Source organism: Mobula hypostoma, chromosome 10 (genome assembly GCF_963921235.1).
Source record: "Mobula hypostoma chromosome 10, sMobHyp1.1, whole genome shotgun sequence".
Taxonomy (NCBI): domain Eukaryota; kingdom Metazoa; phylum Chordata; class Chondrichthyes; order Myliobatiformes; family Myliobatidae; genus Mobula; species Mobula hypostoma.
The window spans coordinates 116,906,570-116,929,325 of record NC_086106.1 but is presented as its reverse complement, the minus strand read 5'-3'; the positions used below and the strand labels follow the sequence as shown (position 1 = coordinate 116,929,325).

The 22,756-nt window shown below is 43.6% G+C and overlaps 1 protein-coding gene across 4 annotated transcripts in view; it reads right to left on the bottom strand.

The window, feature by feature from the left end:
- The window catches only part of tmem255a (transmembrane protein 255A), a 108,928-nt gene that overhangs the window by 12,998 nt on the left and 73,174 nt on the right, over nucleotides 1–22,756 (bottom strand). For all 4 annotated transcript variants that reach the window (XR_010019618.1, XM_063061448.1, XM_063061446.1 and 1 more), the window contains exons 6-7: nucleotides 17,226–17,314; nucleotides 5,406–5,565 (exon numbers count right to left, since the gene is read on the bottom strand). Coding sequence is in view for 3 of the 4 variants with exons in the window: in XM_063061448.1 (XP_062917518.1) it covers nucleotides 5,406–5,565; nucleotides 17,226–17,314 (249 nt within the window). In the remaining variant the exon portion in view is untranslated. The remainder of the gene's footprint in view (nucleotides 1–5,405; nucleotides 5,566–17,225; nucleotides 17,315–22,756) is intronic.

Below are 22,756 nucleotides of genomic sequence, written 5' to 3'. Positions count from 1 at the left end.
TTCCCAGGGCTGAAATGGCTAGCACGAGAGGGCATAGTTTTAAGGTGCTTGGAAGCAGGTACAGAGGAGATGTCAGGGTTAAGTTTTTTTTACGCAGAGAGTGGTGAGAACATGGAATGGGCTGCCGGCGACAGTGGTGGAGGTGGATACGATAGGGTCTTTTAAAAGATTCTTGGATAGGTACATGAAACTTAGAACAATAGAGGGCTACGCGTAACCCTAGGTAATTTCTAAAGTAAATACATGTTCGGCACAGCTTTGTGGGCTGAAGGGCCTAGTTCATGTTTCGATGTTCTATGTAAATAGAGCAGAAAATTAGTGGGAAGTTAGAGAACTGGGAAGCTTTTAAAAACCAACAGAAGGCAACTAAAAAGCCATAAGGAAAGAAAAGATAAAATACGAAAGTAAGTTAGCCAATAATATCAGAAGATACCATTTTTTCAGATATATGAAGAGTAAAAGAGAGGTGAGAGTGGATATTGGACCTCTGGAAAATGATGCTGGAGAGGTAGTAATGGAGAACAAATAAATGGTGGACAAACTTAATAAGAATTTTGCGTCATTCTTCACTGTGCAGTAAGTCAGAAATTCAAGGGTTGAGGGCAGAAGTAAGTCCAATTGCTAAAACTAGGGAGACAGTATTGGGAAGCTAAAACGTCTGAAGGTAGCTAAGGCACCTGGAACAGATGGAGTATATCCCAGCATTCTGAAAGAAGAAGCTGAAGAGATTGTGGGAGCTTTAGCAATGATGTTTCAAAAATCAAGAAATTGCAAGTGTCACTCCACTCTTCAAGGAGGGAAGGAGCTTAGGAGGAGACAATGGCATCTAACATAGAACATAGAATAGTACAGCACAGTACAGGCCCTTTGGCCCACAATGTTGTGCCGACCCTCAAACCCTGCCTCCCATATAAACCCCCACCTTAAATTCCTCCATATACCCTGTCTAGAAGTCGCTTAAACTTCACTAGTGTATCTGCCTCCACCACTGACTCAGGCAGTGCATTCCACGCACCAACCCTTTTTGAGTAAAAAACCTTCGTCTAATATCCCCTTTGAACTTCCCACCCCTTACCTTAAAGCCATGCCCTCTTGTATTGAGTAGTGGTGCCCTGGGGAAGAGGCGCTGACTGTCCACTCTATCTATTCCTCTTAATATCTTGTTTACCTCTATCATGTCTCCTCTCATCCTCCTTCTCTCCAAAGAGTAAAGCCCTAGCTCCCTTAATATCTGATCGTAATCCATACTCTCTAAACCAGACAGCATCCTGGTAAATCTCCTCTGTACCCTTTCCAATGCTTCCACATCCTTCCTATAGTGAGGCGACTAGAACTGGACACAATACTCCAAGTGTGGCCTAACCAGAGTTTTACAGAGCTGCATTATTACCCCGCGACTCTTAAACTCTATCCCTTGACTTATGAAAGCTAACACCCCATAAGCTTTCTTAACTACCCTCTCTACCTGTGAGGCAACTTTCAGGGATCTGTGGACATGTACCCCCAGATCCCTCTGCTCCTCCACACTACCAAGTATCCTGCCATTTACTTTGTACTCTGCCTTGGAGTTTGTCCTTCCAAAGTGTACCACCTCACACTTCTCTGGGTTGAACTCCATCTGCCACTTCTCAGCCTACTTCTGCATCCTATCAATGTCTCTCTGCAATCTTCAACAATCCTCTACACTGTCTACAACACCACCAACCTTTGTGTCGTCTGCAAACTTGCCAATCCACCCTTCTACCCCCACATCCAGGTCATTAATAAAAATCACGAAAAGTAGAGGTCCCAGAACCGATCCTTGTGGGACACCACTAGTCACAACCCTCCAATCCGAATGTACTCCCTCCACCACGACCGTCTACCTTCTGCAGGCAAGCCAATTCTGAATCCACCTGGCCAAACTTCCCTGGATCCCATGCCTTCTGACTTTCTGAATAAGCCTACCATGTGGAACCTTGTCAAATGCCTTACAAAAATCCATGTAGATCACATCCACTGCACTACCCTCATCTATATGCCTGGTCACCTCCTTAAAGAACTCTATCAGGCTTGTTAGACATGATCTGCCCTTCACAAAGCCATGCTGACTGTTCCTGATCAGACCATGATTCTCTAAATGCCCAGAGATCCTATCTCTAAGAATCTTTTCCAACAGCTTTCCCACCACAGACGTAAGGCTCACTGGTCTATAATTACCCGGACTATCCCTACTACCTTATTTGAACAAGGGGACAACATTTGCCTCCCTCCAATCCTCCAGTACCATTCCCATGGACAACGAGGGCATAAAGATCCTAGCCAGAGGCTCAGCAATCTCTTCCCTCGCCTCATGGAGCAGCCTGGGGAATATTCCTTCAGACCCCAGGGAATTATCCTTCCTAATGTATTTTAACAACTCCAACACCTCCTCTCCCTTAGTATCAACATGTTCCAGAACATCAACCTCACTCATATTGTCCTCACCATCATCAAGTTCCCTCTCATTGGTGAATACCGAAGAGAAGTATTTATTGAGGACCTCGCTCACTTCAACAGCCTCCAGGCATATCTTCCCACCGTTATCTCTAATCGGTCCTACCTTCACTCCTGTCATCCTTTTTTTCTTCACATAATTGAAGAATGCCTTGGGGTTTTCCTTTACCCTACTCGCCAAGGCCTTCTCATGCTCCCTTCTTGCTCTTCTCAGCCCCTTCTTAAGCTCCTTTCTTGCTTCCCTATATTCCTCAATAGACCCATCTGATCCTTGCTTCCTAAACCTCATGTATGCTGCCTTCTTCCTCCTGACTAGATTTTCCACCTCACTTGTCACCCATGGTTCCTTCACCCTACCATTCTTTATCTTCCTCACTGGGACAAATTTATCCCTAACATCCTGCAAGAGATCCCTAAACATCGACCACATAAATAAATTTGGAATGTACACAATACAAATTGAATGTGGGTTTTGTTTCCCCACAGAGTAAATGCTGGTTTAAGGGTCAGTAAGTCCACTCTCAGTCACCCATAGGAGTTTTCTCAAGAAGCTTACAGCTGGGGCTTCAAAGCTATAGCCACGCAGGCCCAATCCTCAGCTCCGACACAGTCTGTGAAGCTTGCACATTCTCCGAGTCACTGGGTGGATTTCCCTCAGGTGTGCTATTTCCCTCCCACATCCGAAAAATGTTTGGGTTGGTCAGCAAATAGAAACGTAGAAAACCTACAGCACAATGCAGGCCCTTCGGCCCCCAATGCTGTGCCGAACATGTCCTTACTTTAGAAATTACCTAGGGTTACCAATAGCCCTCTATTTTTCTAAGCTCCATGTACCAAATTGTCCAGTTTAAATTATCCAGATTGTTGTGAGTGATAGAGTGAACTGATGGGAATGTGGGTGAGGGTGATATTAATGGTTATTGTTTACTTAAAATTTTCAGAAGACCTTTGACAAGGTGTCACACATAAGGCTGCAAAACAAGATACAAGCCCATGGTCTTACAGGAAAGATACAAGCATGGATAGAAGATTGGCTGATTGGCAGGAGGTAAAGAATGGGAATAAAGGGATCCTTTTCTGGTGACTAGCAGTGTAATGAAGGAGTCTGTGTTGTGTACATTCACATTATATGTCAATGATCTGGGTGATGGAATTGATGGCTTTGCAGCCAAGTTTGTGGATTATACAAAGATAGGTGGAGGGGCAAGTGGTGTTGAGGAAGCTGGGAGTCTGCAGAAAGACTTGGGACAGATTTGCCAAATGGGCAAAGAAATGACAGATTACAATGTAGGGCAGTGTATGGTCATGCACTTTGTTAGAAGGAATAAATATGTAAACTGTTTTCTAAATGGGGAGCAAACTCAAAAATAGGAGGTGCAATGGTACTCAGGAGTCCTCGTGCAGGAATCCCTCCACAGGATTCTCTTCAATAGATGCTGCCTGACTTGCTGAGTTCCTCCAGCATTTTTGTGTGTGTTGCTCAAGATTTCCAGCATCGGCAGAATCTCTTGTGTTTAGTAGAACAATGCTGCATTCAAACAATGCCTTTCACAACTTAAGGACACACCAAAGCAACTAGCAACCAATGAGTTAAAAAGGAACTTGGCAACCAGTTTTGCAATAGCAAGCTCCCATAAAGTGGGACTTGATAGCACTCAGATATTCTCTTTAAATGATGTTGGTTGAAGAATACACATTTGTCAGAACACTTGGGAGAATTCCCTGGTCCTTTTTATTTTGAAATACTGTTATGGGATCTTTCCCTGCCCTCTGAGAGGGCATATGATTAGATTAGATTAGATTAGATTCAACTTTATTGTCATTGTGCTGAGTACAGATACAAAGCCAATGAAATGTATTTAGCATCTGACCAGAAATGCAAAGAATAGTGTTGTTTACAAAATAACTGCGAATAAAAAAAGTGTTACAGCACACAAATATAAAAGTACTGAGACAGTACAATACGGAAGCAATACTGCTTAGCGCTGTGATGAGAGGTTCAGCAGTGTCACAGCCTCAGGGAAGAAGCTCTTCCTGTGCCTGCTGGTGCGGGAGCGGAGGCTCCTGTAGCGCCTACCGGATGGGAGGAGAGTAAGAAGTCCATGGTTAGGGTGAGATGCATCCCTGATAATGCTTTTCGCCCTGCCAGGCAGCGTCTATGGTAGATATGAGGTATCGCTTTAACATATCATCTGAAAGGTAACTCCTCTGATAGTGTAGTGGTCTGTCAGCATTGTATAGGAACCTGGGCTCCACCGTTCCCTCAGGTGTCTCACATAGATTGAAGCTTGTATTTCTCCTACCTCTTCAGCAAAAAGGAAGAAGGCAAAGTTTCTCTTATCCCTACATCATGTGAAGAAGAGGCATGTCAGATTATTCAAATATAATTTGCTTCTGTGTCCAGGAAGGGACAACACCTCTGGCGAAGGGGCTTGTCGTGTCCATTCTGGGGCAGCTCACTCACCTTTGGTCCCCACCGGGCACTCAGCTCTCACCTGTGGCTCCAACTAGCTGTTTGCATGTGACAGCGGCCACAGCCCAGTACAAAGGCAGGCTAAGCCAGGTGAGTGTAGCTGGCAGGCCTCATACCCCAGTGAGATAGGGACATGCCCGCCTCAGCATGTGAAGTCAGCTCCAGTGGACTGGGAGGACGGGATCTACAGTGAGATCCAACAGCCTGCAAGACTCTCCAATGGAGAGTGAAGGCATGACAAGGCACCGCGTAGTCATCCACTGCAACCAAAGAAGACCCCAGATGTGACGACTACTCGTACCACTGGATGTGGACTTCTGAGGTCGAGAGAATGGAACTGCCCCAATGCAATGACTTTTCCACCTTAAAAACTCTCCCGCACACGTTTCCGTTCATCATCAGATACAATGGACAACCACCTCCAACTTGCTTTAGTAAAACAGAGAAAGTTTAGTACCATGTCTTTGAAGGAACCAAGGACCGCTGCGGTGATGATTCCAAGGAACAACCCCACGATATTGAGGATTGTCGACGACCATAGCAGGTGATACAGGTGAATAACTTCTTGGCAACTTCCCACATCATTGTATTCATAATAGCCACCCAGAGTGTCTCGACTGCAACGAAGGAATAGGAAAAAAAAATTAGAAAGTCTTTGGAGTTTTGCACATTAGGAGACTGGGCAAAGAGGCGGCAGATGGAATATGGTGTCAGGGTGTGTATGGTTAAGTATTTTGGTACGAGAAACAAAAGAGTAGGCTATTTTCTAAATGGAGTAAAACTCCAAAAAAATTGAGGTGCAAAACGACTTGGAAGTCCTTGTGCAGGATTCCCTGAAGGTTAGTTTGCAGGTTGAGCTGGTGGTGAGGAAGGCAAATGCAATGGTAGCATTCATTTTGAGAGGACTGGAATATAAAAGCAAGGATGTAATATTATAAGGCACTGGTGAGGCCTCACTTGGAATATTGTGAGCAGCTTTGGGCTCCATAATCTAAGAAAGGATGTGAAACTGATTCCGGGATTGAAAGGGTATCATACCAGGAGTGTTTATGGTTCTAGGTCTCTAGAGTTAGATATGGCCCTTGTGGCTACAGGGGTCAGGGGGTATGGAGGGAAGGCTGGGTTCTGAGTTGGATGATCAGCCATGATCATAATAAATGGCGGTGCAGGCTCGAAGGGCCGAATGGCCTACTCCTGCACCTATTTTCTATGTTTCTATGTTACTCACTGGAATTCAGAGGAATATGGGGGGAATCTAATTGAAGCCTATTGAATGCTGAAGGGCTTTGATAGAGTGGATGTGGAGAGGATGTTTCCTACGGTGGGAGAGTCCAAGACAAGAGGACACAGCCTCAGAATAGAGGGATGTCTGTTTAGAATGAAGATGAGGAGGAATTGCTTTAGTCAGGTAGTGGTAAATCTGTAGAATTCATTGCCACAGGCAGCCGTGGAGCCCAAGTCATTGGGTATACTTAAGGCAGAGGTTAATAGGTTTTTGATTAGTCAGGAAATGAAGGGTTACGGAGAGAAAGCAAGATATTGGGGCTGAGTGGGAAAATGGATCAGCCATGATGAAATGACAGAGTAGACTCAATGGGCCAAATGACCTAATTCTTCTCCTATATCTTATGGTCTTATGGATTTTTGCTTTCAGCCCTCCAGCCACAGATACACCTCTGTTCCAAACATGGGACAATCCCAGGGATAACGTCCCACCCTACAACTCAGCGTGATGTGCAACCACCCCATTAACTTCAGGCAGCTGGCTTGGCATGACAGAGGAAAATAAACAATTCCTGAATCACTGAGTGTGTGTCTTCAGGCTTCTGAACCTCCTTCCAGCAATGGGAAGAGGAATGTAATGGGTGATGGGGGTCCTTGATGATGGATGCTGCCTTTTTGAGGCACCGCTCCCAAAGATGTCCTGGATACTACAGAGGCCAGTACTCATGATGGAACTGACATTGGTTTTGATTATTTGCTCTGAATGAGCCATTGCACTGAAACATTGATTAGAATTGGAGTTTCTGAGAAAATGTATTCAGGAAAATAAGCAGATGAAGCAAATTTGATAGCGCAGTAGCTAAATGTTCAATAATCTACTTGTGTTAGAATAGAATGCATGAATTTCATTGATCAAATGGTTAACCAATATAAAATGTTAACAATCTTATATTTGCAGTTCTGACTGCTATTTCTTGTTAACATAATTAAACCACTTGGTATTCCTTGACATACATACTACTGCATTTATTTATAGTGTTTCTGGGGATTAGAGCAATTTCACATTAATTGAATTCCTACCTCTGTTTCCCACAGAGATTTATAAATCACAGAATCATTATCCCTCAAAGCCCGTCTGAACCAGGTGCAGGAACAGTCATTACCTTCGACCGTCAGGCTCCTGAACCAGCGTGGGTAATTTCACTCACCTCAACGCTGAACTGATTCCACAACCCATAGACTCACTTTCAAGGTCTCTACACCTCATGTTCTCAATATTATTTATTAATTATTATTGCTACTATTTGTTTTGTTTTGTATTTGCACAGTTTGTCTTTGCTGAGCACATCTAGCAAGAGCAGTATCCATCATCCAGGCCATGTTCCCTTCTCGCTGCTGCCATTGGGAAGGAGGTACAGGAGCCTTAGGTCCCACAGCACCAGGTTCAGGAATATTTATTACCATACAACCACCAGGCCCCTGAACCAGTGTGGATAACCTCACTTACCATGGCACTGAACTAATTCCACAATCTATGCACTAACTTTCAAGAACTCTAGAACTCGTTCTCAGTGTTATTATTATTAAAATTATGATCTTTCCTTTATTTTTTATTTGCAGTTTGTCTTCTTTGCACGTTGGCTGTTTGTCAGTCTTTGTGCGTAGTTTTTCATTGAGTCTATTGTACTTCTTTGTTCTACTGTGAATGTCTGCAAGAAAATGAATCTCAGGGTAGTATATGGTGACATACACGTACTTTGATAATAAATTTACTTTGAACTTTGAAGTGTGTTGGCCTTTTGTTTGAGCATTCCAGTCTTGCCTCCTTTTTGGCTCTTTCTCCAAGGAAATTGCGTGCATCAGTATTCTTTTGACAAACTATTCAAGGAAATGGAAAGTTCTCATTTTCTGTATTTCAAATCATAAAAAATCAGCACAATATGAAGTATAATCCAGTGAATTACAACAACCAAGCCACTTGACATAAACACACACACACACATATTCTACAAACGATTGATAGGAGATAAGGTGGCTGGAAAAAACTGTACTGCCTGGGAAGTGCAAAGTGGAGGGAGAAACTACAATGAGAAGGCTACAAAGTTCAAGTGGAATTAGCAAAAATCCAGGGGAACCCATGTGTCCGATGCTTCAACATAAAATATATTTTAAAATTCTCTGGTGGTAGGAATTGTTACTGTTTACTGCACCATAACTTGTAGCATAGATTTTAATTTCTTTTAAAACTATCTATTGCCCAGTTCAATCAACACAAGGTCCTTTGGAACTGCTATTTTTAAATTTTAACTCTATGTAAGAAGATAAGAGTTTCCCACATCACAATCAGTACAGGTGGGATAAGACCATAAGACATAGGAGCAGAATTGGGCCATTTGGCCGACCGCGTCTGCTTCACCATTCCATCGTGTCTGACTTATTTTCCCTCTCAACCCCATTCTTCAGCCTTCTCCCGGTAACCTTTGACACTCTGGCTAATCAAGAATCTATCAACCTATGCTTTAAATATATCCAATGACTTGGCCTTCAGAGCTGTCCTCGACAATGAATTCCACAGATTCACCAACCTCTGGCCAAAGAAATTCCTCCACATTTCTGTTCCAAAGGGATGTTCCTTCTGTTCTGAGGCTGTGCCCTCTGGTTGTAAACTCACCCACTATAGGAAACGTCCTCTCCATAGTCACTCTATCTAGGCCTTTCAATATTCAACAGGTTTTAATGAGCTCCCCCATCATTCTCATTAACTCCAGCGAGTACAAGCCCAGAGCACCTCATATGTTAACCCTTTCATTCCCAGAATCATTCTTGTGAACTTCCTATGGATCCTCTCCAATGCCAGCACATCTTTTCTTAGCTAAGGGGCTCAAAACTGCCCACCACACCCTAACTGCTGTCTGACCATTGCCTTATAAAACCTCAGCATTATATTCTTTATATTCATTATATTCTTATATTCTAATCCTCTCAAAATGAGTGCTAACATTACATTTGCCTTCCTTACCACTGATTCAACCTGCAAGTTTCCTTTGGGGATTCCAGCAGAAGGACTCCTAAATCCTTTGCACTTCCAATTTTTGAATTTTTTTCCCATTTAGAAAATACTCTATGCCTTTATACCAAAGTGCATGACCATCCACTCCCCTGCACTACATTTCATCTGCCATGTATTTGACCATTCTTCTGCAGACTCTCTGCTTCGTCAACACTATCAGCCCCTCCACCTTCCTTCATTTTGTCTGCAAACTTGGCAAAAAAAAAGCCATCAATTCTGTCATTCATATTGTTGACATATAGTGCAAAACGAAGTGGTCCCAATACTGACCCTGTGGACCACTAGTCACCGGCAATCAAACAGAATCAGCCCCTTCATTCCCACTCCTTACCTCCTGCCAGTCAGCCAATCTTCTACCAATGCCAGTATATTTCCTGTGATACAATGGGCTCTTATCTTGTTAAGCAGCTTCATGTGCAGCACCTTCTCAAAGACCTTCTCAAAAGTCCACGTAAACAACATCCACGGACTCTCCTTTGTCTATTTTGCCTGTATTTTCCTCAAAAAATTGCAACAGAATCGTCAGGCAAGATTTCCCCTTAAGGAAACAAGCTGACTTTGGCCTGCTTCATCATGTGCCTCCAAGTACCCAGAAATCTTATCCTTAATAACAGACTCTAACATCTTCCCAGCATCTGACCAGCCTATAATTTCCTTTCTTCTTTCTCCCTCCCTTTTTAAAGAGTGGAGTGACATTTGCCATTTTTCAGACATCTGGAAACATTCCATAATCTAATGATTCTTGAAAGATCATTAGAAATGCCTCCACTACCTTTTCAGTCACCTCTTTCAGAACACTGAGATGTATTCCATCTAGCCGAGGTGACTTATCTACCTTCAAAGTTCCAAAATTCAAAGTTCAAAGTAAATTTATTATCAAAGTACATACATGTCACCACATACAACCCTCAGATTCATTGTCTTGCAGGCACACTCAATAAATCTAATAACCATAATAGAATCAGTGAAAGACCATACCAGCAGGGTGGACAAAAAAGACAATAAACTGTGCGAATACAAAAAGAAAGAAAAAAGAAATAATATTAATAATAATAAATAACCAATAAATATTGACAACATGAGATGAAGAGTCCTTGAAAGTGGGTCCATAGATTGTGGAAACATTTCAGTTAACATAGAAACATAGAAAATAGGTGCAGGAGTAGGCCATTCGGCCCTTCGAGTCTGCACCGCCATTTATTATGATCATGGCTGATCATCCAACTCAGAACCCCGCCCCAGCCTTCCCTCCATACCCCCTGACCCCCATAGCCACAAGGGCCATATCTAACTCCCTCTTAAATACAGCCAATGAACTGGCCTCAACTGTTTCCTGTGGCAGAGAATTCCACAGATTCACCACTCTCTGTGTGAAGAAGTTTTTCCTAATCTCGGTCCTAAAAGGCTTCCCCTCTATCCTCAAACTGTGGCCCCTCGTTTTGGACTTCCCCAACATCGGGAACAATCTTCCTGCATCTAGCCTGTCCAATCCCTTTAGGATCTTATACATTTCAATCAGATCCCCCCTCAATCTTCTAAATTCCAACGAGTACAAGCCCAGTTCATCCAGTCTTTCTTCATATGAAAGTCCTGCCATCCCAGGAATCAATCTGGTGAACCTTCTTTGTACTCCCGCTATGGCAAAGATGTCTTTCCTCAGATTAGGGGACCAAAACTGCACACAATACTCCAGGTGTGGTCTCACCAAGGCCTTGTACAAAGCAGTCGTACCTCCCTGCTCCTGTACTCGAATCCTCTCGCTATAAATGCCAGCATACCATTCGCCTTTTTCACCGCCTGCTGTACCTGCATGCCCACTTTCAATGACTGGTGTATAATGACACCCAGGTCTCGTTGCACCTTCCCCTTTTTCTAATCGGCCACCATTCAGATAATAATCTGTTTTCCTATTTTTGCCACCAAAGTGGATAACTTCACATTTATCCACATTAAATTGCATCTGCCATGAATTTGCCCACTCACCCAACCTATCCAAGTCACCCTGCATCCTCTTAGCATCCTCCTCACAGCTAACACTGCCACCCAGCTTCGTGTCATCCGCAAACTTGGAGATGCTGCATTTAATTCCCTCATCCAAGTCATTAATATATATTGTAAACAACTGGGGTCCCAGCACTGAGCCTTGCGGTACCCCACTAGTCACCACCTGCCATTCTGAAAAGGTCCCGTTTATTCCCACTCTTTGCTTCCTGTCTGCTAACCAATTCTCTATCCACATCAATACATTACCCCCAATACCGTGTGCTTTAAGTTTGCACACTAATCTCCTGTGTGGGACCTTGTCAAAAGCCTTTTGAAAATCCAAATATACCACATCCACTGGTTCTCCCCTATCCACTCCACTAGTTACATCCTCAAAAAATTCTATGAGATTCGTCGGACATGATTTTCCTTTCACAAATCCATGCTGACTTTGTCTGATCATTTCACCGCTTTCCAAATGTGCTGTTATCACAGCTTTGATAACTGACTCCAGCAGTTTCCCCACCACCGACGTTAGGCTAACCGGTCTATAATTCCCCAGTTTCTCTCTCCCTCCTTTTTTAAAAAGTGGAGTTACATTAGCCACCCTCCAATCCTCAGGAACTAGTCCAGAATCTAACGAGTTTTGAAAAATTATCACTAATGCATCCACTATTTCTTGGGCTACTTCCTTAAGCACTCTAGGATGCAGACCATCTGGCCCTGGGGATTTATCTGCCTTCAATCCCTTCAATTTACCTAACACCACTTCCCTACTAACATGTATTTCGCTCAGTTCCTCCATCTCACTGGACCCTCTGTCCCCTACTATTTCTGGAAGATTATTTATGTCCTCCTTAGTGAAGACAGAACCAAAGTAATTATTCAATTGGTCTGCCATGTCCTTGCTCCCCATAATCAATTCACCTGTTTCTGTCTGCAGGGGACCTACATTTGTCTTTACCAGTCTTTTCCTTTTTACATATCTATAAAAGCTTTTACAGTCCGCTTTTATGTTCCCTGCCAGTTTTCTCTCATAATCTTTTTTCCCCTTCCTAATTAAGCCCTTTGTCCTCCTCTGCTGAACTCTGAATTTCTCCCAGTCCTCAGGTGAGCCACTTTCTCTGGCTAATTTGTATGCTTCTTCTTCGGAATTGATACTATCCCTAATTTCCCTTGTCAGCCACGGGTGCACTACCTTCCTTGATTTATTCTTTTGCCAAACTGGGATGAACAATTGTTGTAGTTCATCCATGCAACCTTTAAATGCTTGCCATTGCATATCCACCGTCAATCCTTTAAGTGTCATTTGCCAGTCTATCTTAGCTAATTCACGTCTCATACCTTCAAAGTTACCCCTCTTTAAGTTCAGAACCTTTGTTTCTGAATTAACTATGTCACTCTCCATCTTAATGAAGAATTCCACCATATTATGGTCACTCTTACCCAAGGGGCCTCTCACGACAAGATTGCTAATTAACCCTTCCTCATTGCTCAAAACCCAGTCCAGAATAGCCTGCTCTCTAGTTGGTTCCTCGACATGTTGGTTCAAAAAACCATCTCGCATACATTCCAAGAAATCCTCTTCCTCAGCACCTTTACCAATTTGGTTCACCCAATCTACATGTAGATTGAAGTCACCCATTATAACTGCTGTTCCTTTATTGCACACATTTCTAACTTGAGTTAGAAATTCAGTTGAGTGAAGTTATCCCCACTGATTCAAGAGTCTGATGGTTGAGGGGTAATAACTATTCCTGAACCTGGTGGTGTGGATCCTGAGGCTCCTGTACCTTCTTCCTGATGGCAGCAGTGAGAAGAGAGCATGACTTGAGAGGAAGGGGTCCCTGATGATGTATGCTGCTTTTCTTCAGTCCTTTCGGCTCCCCAAGACCTTCTACTTAGTAATAACAACTACACTCACTCTTGTCCTTGACCCTCTCTAGTTTCTGGCATACTGTTAATACCTTCCGCAGTGAAGTTTGATGCAAAATATTTATTAAGTTCATCTGCCATTTCTTTGTCCCCCATTCCTACCTATCCAGCTAAATTTTCCAGCAGTCCGATATCCACATCTAATCACACTTTTACTCTCTATATAGTTGACAAAAATTTTTGGTATCTTCTTTTATATTATTGCCCAGTTTACCTTCATTTTTCATCTTTTCTCTCCTTTCGGATTTTTTTGGTTGTCTTCTGTTGGTTTTTAAAAGCCTCCCAATCCACTAATTTCCCAGTAATTTTTGTTATATTACAAGCACACTCTTGATTTTATGCTGTCCTTGACTTCCCTTGTCAGTCACAGTTGCGTTATCCTCCTTCTATTTTAGAATGCTTCTTTTTTGGGATTTATCTGTCCTGCATTTTCCAAATTGGCCCCAGAAACTCCAGTCTCTGCTATTCTGCCATCATCGCTGATAGTGTCACCTTCCAATCAACTTTGGACAGCTCCTCTCTCATTTCTCTGTAATCTCCTTTACTCCAGTGTAATACTGATACATCTGACTTTATCTTCTCCCTCTCAAACTGCAGGGTGAATTCTATCATAATCACTGCCTCCTAAAGGTTCCTTTACCTTAAACTCCCCAATCAAATCTGGTTCATTACACAACACTCAATCCAGAATTGCCTTTCCCCTAGTGAGCCCGTTTGCTCCCAAGTTCCCAATCAGCCCCAGTCCAGCAGTTTAGCTGCTCAATCTCTTTGGGGCTTGTCCCTGTCTAAGGAACACCTCCCTGATTTCCTACTCCCTGCTGTTTGCACCAGACTGATAAACACAAGCGATTCTGCAGATGTTGGAACTCCAGAAACACACACACGAAATGCAGGAGGAATTCAGCAGGTTAGGCAGCATTTATTGGGGGCGGGGGAAGCCGATGTTTTGGGCTGAGACCCTTCATCGGGACTGGAAATGATGGGGGAGGGCTTTGGAGCGTATCAGCTAAAAGGAGAGATTAGGTAAACTTGGATTGTTTACTCTGTTGGAGGTTGAGAGACAGCCAGCAAGAGTTTCTGAGAGACAGGGTAGATGGTCAGAATCTTATCCCCCCACAGTGTACTGTACATCACTCTCCTTTACTATCAGATTGCTTCTTCTTCAGCCCTTTATGCAGTGGATGTGATCTATATGGATTTTAGTAAGGCATTTGAGAAGGTTCCACACGGTAGGCTTATTCAGAAAGTCAGAAGGCATGGGATCCAGGGAAGTTTGGCCAGGTGGATTCAGAATTGGTTTGCCTGCAGAAAGCAGAGGGTCGTGGTGGAGGGAGTACATTCAGATTGGAGGATTGTGACTAGCAGTGTCCCACAAGGATCAGTTCTGGGACCTCTACTTTTCGTGATTTTTAATAACGACCTGGATGTGGGGGTAGAAGGGTGGGTTGGCAAGTTTTCAGATGACACAAAGATTGGTGGTGTTGTAGATAGTGTAGAGGATTGTCAACGATTGCAGAGAGACATTGATAGGTTGCAGAAGTGGGCTGAGAAGTGGCAGATGGAGTTCAATCTGGAGAAGTGTGAGGTAGTACACTTTGGGAGGACAAACTCCAAACTCCAAATGTTCTTTACCTTTTCCATCTATCATCTCACAGCTTCTCACATCGTCTCCCTTCCCCCCACCCACTTACTTTCCCCCTCACCTGTCACCTCTCCCCTCCACTGGCTTCTTCCCTCTTCCTCACCAGTCCCGATGAGGGCTCTCGGCCCGAGGCATCGGCTGTTTATTCATTCCCACAGATGCTGCCTGAAAGCTGCTGAGCTCCTCCAGCATTCCGTGTGTGGTGCACTGGACTGGTAGCTTGGGCTTCTCTGAGAAAATCATGCAGTCTATCCAGGAATGCTCAATGTCAGCAGGTAAAGCGTTCAGTTCCCAGGACAAAACACCTCAGCTGATGGAGGAGTCGATTCATCCTGTGGGGGCAGGAGCCTCTCACTTGAACTCCCTAACACTGTGACTTTAGGGATAGGACAGGAGACTGGGTTTAGGGTCATTTTCAATATATAAAAAAGATGGTATCGTGGACAGTGCAGAAGGTTATCTAAGATTATGATGAAACTTTCATCAACTGGTAAGGAATGGCAGATGGAGATTAATTGACAAAAATGTGAGGCGTTGCATTCCGGTAAGACAAACCAGAGCAGGACTTACACAGAAGGGCCCTGGGGAAAGTTGTAGAACAGAGTGACACAGGTGCAGGACTCTGCAAACGTCTTAGGCACATATATATATATATATATATACCTAGGGTGCTGAAGACTTTTGCACAGTGCAGTATTTGTCAATGTGGAGCAGATATCGAGTTTGTAAATCTGGCAGGAGCAAAGGATGTTGGGAACGGTGAGGGTGGAGTGCCATGGGAAGGGTGTGGGACAGATGGCAGAGCAGTGCCAGGGGGCAGGATTTGCTCTTTTCTTCTTATTACTACCATCAGGGAGGAGTTACAGGAGCCCGAAGACATATACTCACCTTAGGAACAGCTTCTTCCCCTCTGCCATCAGATTTCTGAATGAACAATGAACCAACTCATGGACACTACCACACTATTTTGCTCTGTTTTTGCACTACTTAATTAATTTAAAAAATATATATATATACAGTGGATTCCAGTTAATTGGGGCAGTTGCTTATTTGGGACAACTCTTAAAAACAAAAGCTTATCGAGAAAATAGCTGGGATTCCTTTCATTTATTTGGGACAGGAAACTGTTGCTAAACCATTTCTAAAAAGCATCAGACACCTGCACTTGTGTGGCCATCAGACACTACAACGTGCTTAGAGCAAATAGTTTTTAAATAGCATCAATTACATGGGTTTGAGTTCAAAAAAGTCATTTCTGTCACAGACAGTTGGCAAGAAATAATCAGTATGACAACTCAGAATGGTTCTGCTCACTGTGGTTTCACGCATTCAGTCTTGGAGATGCCAGAAACAGCAGGGAGTGAAAATGAAACAACTGTACTATTCAGCAAATTCGGAACTACAATGAATTTGAAGGCATCGACAATCATCTTGAATGTTAAAATGAAAATGAAGATTTGGAGGATACAATCGTTCAAAGCATTGTATGAAAGCAGCAAACACGAGGAATTCTGCAGATGCTGGAAATTCAAGCAACACACATCAAAGTTGCTGGTGAACGCAGCAGGCCAGGCAGCATCTCTAGGAAGAGGTACAGTCGACATTTCAGGCTGAGACCCTTCGTCAGGACTAACTGAAGGAAGAGCTAGTACTCCCACTTTAAAATCTCTTACTAGCTCTTCCTTCAGTTAGTCCTGACGAAGGGTCTCGGCCTGAAATGTCGACTGTATCTCTTCCTAGAGATGCTGCCTAGCCTGCTGCGTTCACCAGCAATTTTGATGTGTGTTGTATGAAAGCAATCCATTATCTGCACGAGATGTCTGCGCTGATTTTGTTTATTTACCGTCAATCAAAAGAACACGGCAGTGTACACTGCATGAATTCCTCTGTCGATAACTATCACAAACTAATGCACAGTTTTATAGCACTGTAGTAATATTGGTGGTGTTCTAATTTGTTATTCAGTTAAATGCCAGTTCTTTTTTATACCTTTTTAATCATTTCCATGAAATGTCAGCAAATTGGGACATCTGCGTAACTGGGCCAAGATGTACTGGTTCCGATGTGTCCCAATTAACCGGAATCCACTGTATTTCTTATTGTACTTTAAGCATTTTTATGTATTTTGCAGTACTGTTGCCGCAAAGCATCAAATTTCATGACTTTGGTCAGTAAAAATAGACCTGATTCTGATTCTGAGGTCTCGGAGGATTTGAAGATAAGGATGATAGTGTTAAAATGGAGGCTGGGTGCCAATGAGCATAGGATTGACGGGCAAACAGGATTTGAGATAACCCTAATACAATTTACTGATAATAATTTTAGAATGGAAACAAAAATGAGCTCAACAGTGAACAGGCAACTTACGTTAAAGCAAACTTTATTTCAAGATGTAGACACGCAGAAATTCAAGGGAAACTCACCTGCCGCATTTATAAAGATCGCAACAGTAACAGGTATTGCTCTTTATTTTCAGTATGCAGGGAGCGCGTGACTGATTCGGGCATGTCACCTAATGGAAAAAATAAATCTAGTCACTAGGCAATAGCTCTTCCGTTCCGAAAGATTCTATTACTTACTCAGGTTTCTTTTTACATCAGGCATTAAATGACAAATGAGTATTATTTAGAATATAAAAGACAGAACAGAATTAGAATATAAAGTCAGAGTACTAAACCACAGAAACAGGCCCTTTGGCCCATTTAGTGCATGCCAATCTGGTCTTCTGCCTAGTCCCATCTACCTGCACCCAAACCATATCCCTCCAGACCCCCCACATCTATGTCCCTATCCAAACTTCCCTGAAATGTTACAAACGAAACCACATCCACCACTTCTGCTGGCAGCTCGGTTCACACTCACACCACCCTCTGAGTGAAGAAGTTTCCCCTCAGATTCCTCTTAAACCATAAGATAAACGAGCAGGATTACGGTATTTGGCACATCGCGTCTTCTCCGCCATTTTATCATGGCTGATCCGTTTCCCTCTCAACTCCATTCTCCTGCCTTCTCCCCATAACCTTTCATGCCCTGAATAATCAAGAAACTGTCGAATTCTAACTTAAGTACACCCAATGACCTGGCCCCCACAGTCACCTGCAACAACAAGAAATTTGTTCTAAATGGACCTCCCTCCATCCTGAGGTTGTGCCCTCCAATCCTAGGTTCCCCCACTACAGGAAACATCCTCTCCACATCCACTCTGTCTAGCTCTTTCAATATTCGATAGGTTTCAATGGGATCCCCTCTTATTCTTCTAAACTCCAGTGAGTACAGGCCCAGAGCCATCAAACGCTCTTCATACATTAACCATTTCATTCCTGGAATCATTATTCCAGTGAACCTCCTCTGGACCAACTCCAATACCAGCGCATCTTTTCTTAGACAAGGGCCAAAAACTGCTCACAATACTCCATGTGGTCTGGCCAATGCCTGATAAAGCCTTGTTGTTATATACTAGACCTTTCAAAATGAATGCTAACATTGCATCTGCCTTCCTCATCACCTGCTAGTTAACTTTTAGGTAATCCTGCATGAGGACTGCCAACTCTCTTTGCAACTCAGATTTCTGAATTTTCTGCCCATTTAGAATGTTTTTTATTCCTTCTACCAAAGTGCATAAGCATATGCTTACTGACATTGTATTCCATCTGTCACTTTTTTACCAATTCTTCTAATCAGTCTAAGTCCTTCTGCAGGCTCTCTGCTTCCTCAACACTACACGCCCCTCCAGCTTTCTTCATATCGTCCACAAACTCGGCAACAAAGCTGTCAATTCCATCACCCAAATCACTGATATACAACGTAAAAAGTAGCAGTTCCAACACAGACCCCGGCAGAACAGAACTAGTCACTGGCAGACAATCAGAAAAGCCTTCTTTTATTCCCACCCTTTGCCTCCTGCCAATCAGCCAATGCTCTAACCATGCTGGTAATGCCATGGGCTCTTGTTAAGCCTCATGTATGGTGCCTTGTTAAAGGCTTTCTGAAAATCCAAGTACACATCAACTTTGTCTATCCAGTTTTTATTTTGAATTGAATTGACTTTATTACTTACATCCTTTCAGGAGAAAAAATCTTTACGTTACGTCTCTGTCTAAATGTGCAATGTGCAACTTATTATAAATAGTATGTACAACAGGACAGTCAATATAACATAGAAATACTGTTGTATTTAATCAATCTGATAGCCTGGTGGAAGACGCTGTCCCGGAGCCTGTTGGCCCTGGCTTTTATGCTGTGGTACTGTTTCCCGGATGGTAGCAGCTGGAACAGTTTGTGGTTCGGGTAATTTGGGTCCCCAATGATCCTTCGGGCCCTTTCTACACACCTGTCTTTGTTAATGTCCTGGATCATGGGAAGTTCACAACTACAGATGTGCTGGGCTGCCCGCACCACTCTCTGCAGAGTGCTGCGGTTGAGGGAAGTACAGTTCCCATACCAGGCAGTGATGCAGCCAGTCAGGATGCTCTCAGTTGTGCCCCTATAGACAGTTTCCTCTAAGAGTTCCAAAAGATGTGGCAGGCAAGATTTTCCCTTGAGGAAACCATTCTGTCTTTGTCCTTTGTCATGTGCCTCCAAGTACCTTGAAACCTCATCCAACATCTTTTCAACCACTGAGGTCACGCTCACCAGCCTATCATTTCCTTTCTTTTGTGTCCCTCCCTTTGTGAAGAATGAGTGACATTTGCAATTTTCCAGTCCTCTAGAACCATGCCAGAATCTATTGATTCTCGAAAAATCATTCCTAATGCCTCCACAGTCTCTTCAACCACCTCTTTCAGAAGCCTAGGGTGCAGTCCATCTGGTCCAGGTGCCTTACCTACTTTCAGATCTTTCAGCTTCCCAAGCGCCTTCCACCTAATAACAGCAACTGCACTTACTTCTGCCCCCTGACACTCTCGAACCTCTGGCGTACTGCCAGTGTCTTCCACTGTGAAGACTGATGCAAAATATTTATTCAGTTCATCCGCCATTTCCTTGTCCCACATTAATACCTCCCCAGCATCATTTTCCAGCAATCCAATATCTACTCTCGCTTCCCTTTTACTCTTTATATATCTGATGAAACTTTTGGAATCCTCTTTAATACTATTGGCTAATTTACCTTCATATTTCATCTTATATCTCCTTATGGCTTTTTTAATTGCCTTCTGTTGGTTTTTAAAAGCTTCCCAATTCTCTAACTTCCCACTAATTTTTGCTCTCTTTTGCTTTTATGGTGGCTTTGGTTTCCTTTGTCAGCCACGGTTACGTCATCCTGTCTACAGAATTCTTCTTCTTTGGGATGTATCTATCCTGCACCTTCTAAATTGCTCCCAGAAACTCCAGCCACTGCTACTCTGCAGTCATCTCTGCTAGCGTCCCTTTTGAATCAATTTTGGCCAGCTCCTCTCTCATGCCTCTGTCATTCCATTCGCTCCACTGAAATACTGATACACTTGACTTTAGCTTCTCCCTCTCAAATTGCAGGATGAATTCTATCATATTAATACCACTGCCTCCTCCTAAGAGTTCCTTTACCTTAAGTTCCCAAATCAAATTGGTTCATTACACAACACTCAATCCAGAATAGCTGAAACATCAAGATCTTTTACATTTGCAATTCCTTAACTCTACCCACAATGATTCCACATCTTCCAATCCTATATCACCTCTTTCTAAGGATTTAATTTCATTTTTTACGAACAGAGCAACCCCACCCCACTTCTGCCTATCTACCAGTCCTTTCAATACAATGTGTATCCTTGGATGTTAAATTCCCAATGATAATCTTCTTTCAACAACGAATCGGTGATATCCACAATGCCATACCTGCCAATCTCTAACTGCGCTACAAGATCACCTACTTATTCCATATTCTGTATGTTTTCAATTATAACACATTCAGACCTTTTTGATTTTGTATTCATCACTCTTTTATACTGCAACTCATCCCACTGCCTGAAATTTTGCCTTATTATCTGCCTGTCCATAAGACCATAAGACATAGGAGCAGAATTAGGCCATTCAGCCCATCGAGTCTGCTCTGCCATTCCATCATGGCTGATCTCGGATCCCACTCGACCCCATTCACCTGCCTTCTCGGCATATCCTTTAATGCCCTGACCTTCCTTACAGTCTCATTACACACTGCCTCCGCTTGTATACCAATTGCCCCATCCTCAGCCCTATCACTCCAGCTCTTATTCCCCTGCCGTTAGTTTAAACAGTCCCTAACAGTTCTAGCAAACCTATACAAGGATATTAATCACCTTCGGGTTCAGGTGTATCCCGTCCCTTCTGCACAGGTCATGAAGAGATCCCAATTGTCCAGGAAACCGCAACTCTGCCCCCTGCACCAGTTCCTCAGCCACTCATTCATCCGCCAAATCATCCTATTCTTACCCTCACTGGCACAAGGCACAGGCAGCGACCTGCTGAGTTCATCCAGCGTACTGTAAGTTTTGCTTTGATCACAGCATCTGCAGATTATTTTGTGTTTACGATTCGTTACTCTGCTGCGAAGTCTCTTCGAGGTATGCCTACCCTGAAGAAGTTTAAATCCTCTCTTCGACAGGAGTTCAGTGAGACCTTCTCTCACTGCTCCCCCTCTGTGATCTCCGTCCTCCTTCATTCTTCAGTCCTGACGAAGGGTTCCGGCCCGAAACGTCGACTCATCGTTTCCACTGATGCTGCCCGACCTGCTGAGTTCATCCAGCGTACTGTAAGTTTTGCTTTGATCACAGCATCTGAAGATTATTTTGTGTTTACTAACCTGGAGGTCCTGCTTTTCAGCTTTCTACCTAGCTCCCTAAATTATCTCTTCAGGACCTCCTCCCTTTTCTTTCTTATGTCATTGGTGCCAATATGTATCAAGACTTCTGGCAGCTCACCCATCCCCTTTAGAATTCTGTGGACCCGCTCTGAGACGCCCCTGACCCTGGGACCTAGGATGCGACATACCATCTGGGTGTCTCTATCGCTTCCACACAATCTCATGTCTACTTCTCCTACCTTCCCTCCTGAGCCACATGACCAGACTCAGCGCCAGAGACCTGGTCGCTGTAGCTCCCCCCGCTAGGTCATACCCCCACCCCCCAACAGTATTCAAAACAGTGTACTTTACTGAGGGAATGGCTAAGGAGTACTCGGTACTGCCTACCCATTTCCTTTCCCTCTCCTGACGGTCACCCAGGTACCTCCCTCCTGCAACTTGGGGGTGCTACCTCCCCCTAACTCCTATCTATCACCTCCACAGTTTCCCATATGAGCCAAAGGTCACTGAGCGGCTGCTCCAGTTCTGTAACGCTGAGGAGATGCAGCTCGAAGCACCTGGTGTAGATGTGGTTATCCGGGAGGCTAGAGGTCTCCCAGAGTTCCCACATCTCACAAGGGACACAACACAGCCCCTGGGGCCATTCTCACTGCTCTACCTACGTAGCAACAGACAAAGAATGAAGAAGAAACTTACCAGGTACATGCCTCACCCAAGACTGTTGAGCCAAAGCCTCCCCACTCTAACAGTGGTCCACTCCAACAACGGATGCTCCACTTGTCCCTACCTTTTTTTATTTGCCCTTGTTAATGAATCACAATTCAATTGGACTGCCGGAAAATGCTGAAAGCCTGTAAACGTTCCTTATCTATTACTGTGCGCATGCGCCGGTCGTGCATGCAGCCTGGTACAGCCGTTCCGATCTATTCTTACTTTCTTCTTCTTACTTCTTAATTTACGTTATTTTTTGTATTTTTTTTCTCATGGTAACACGTCAAAGTTGCACCCTCTGTAACATGCTGGTAGAGAGAGTTTTGTTTGGGTTTTCTTTAGCACTGGAAATGGTTACATCCCGACACGCAGGACAGAAGCGAGGTCGCATTGTGTATTCCACAGACCAGCAAATGCCAGCCCGCTTAGTGAACAGAGTGGTGGACACCCCTGCTGAAATCCGGAGGAAAACACACAGAGGGGGAT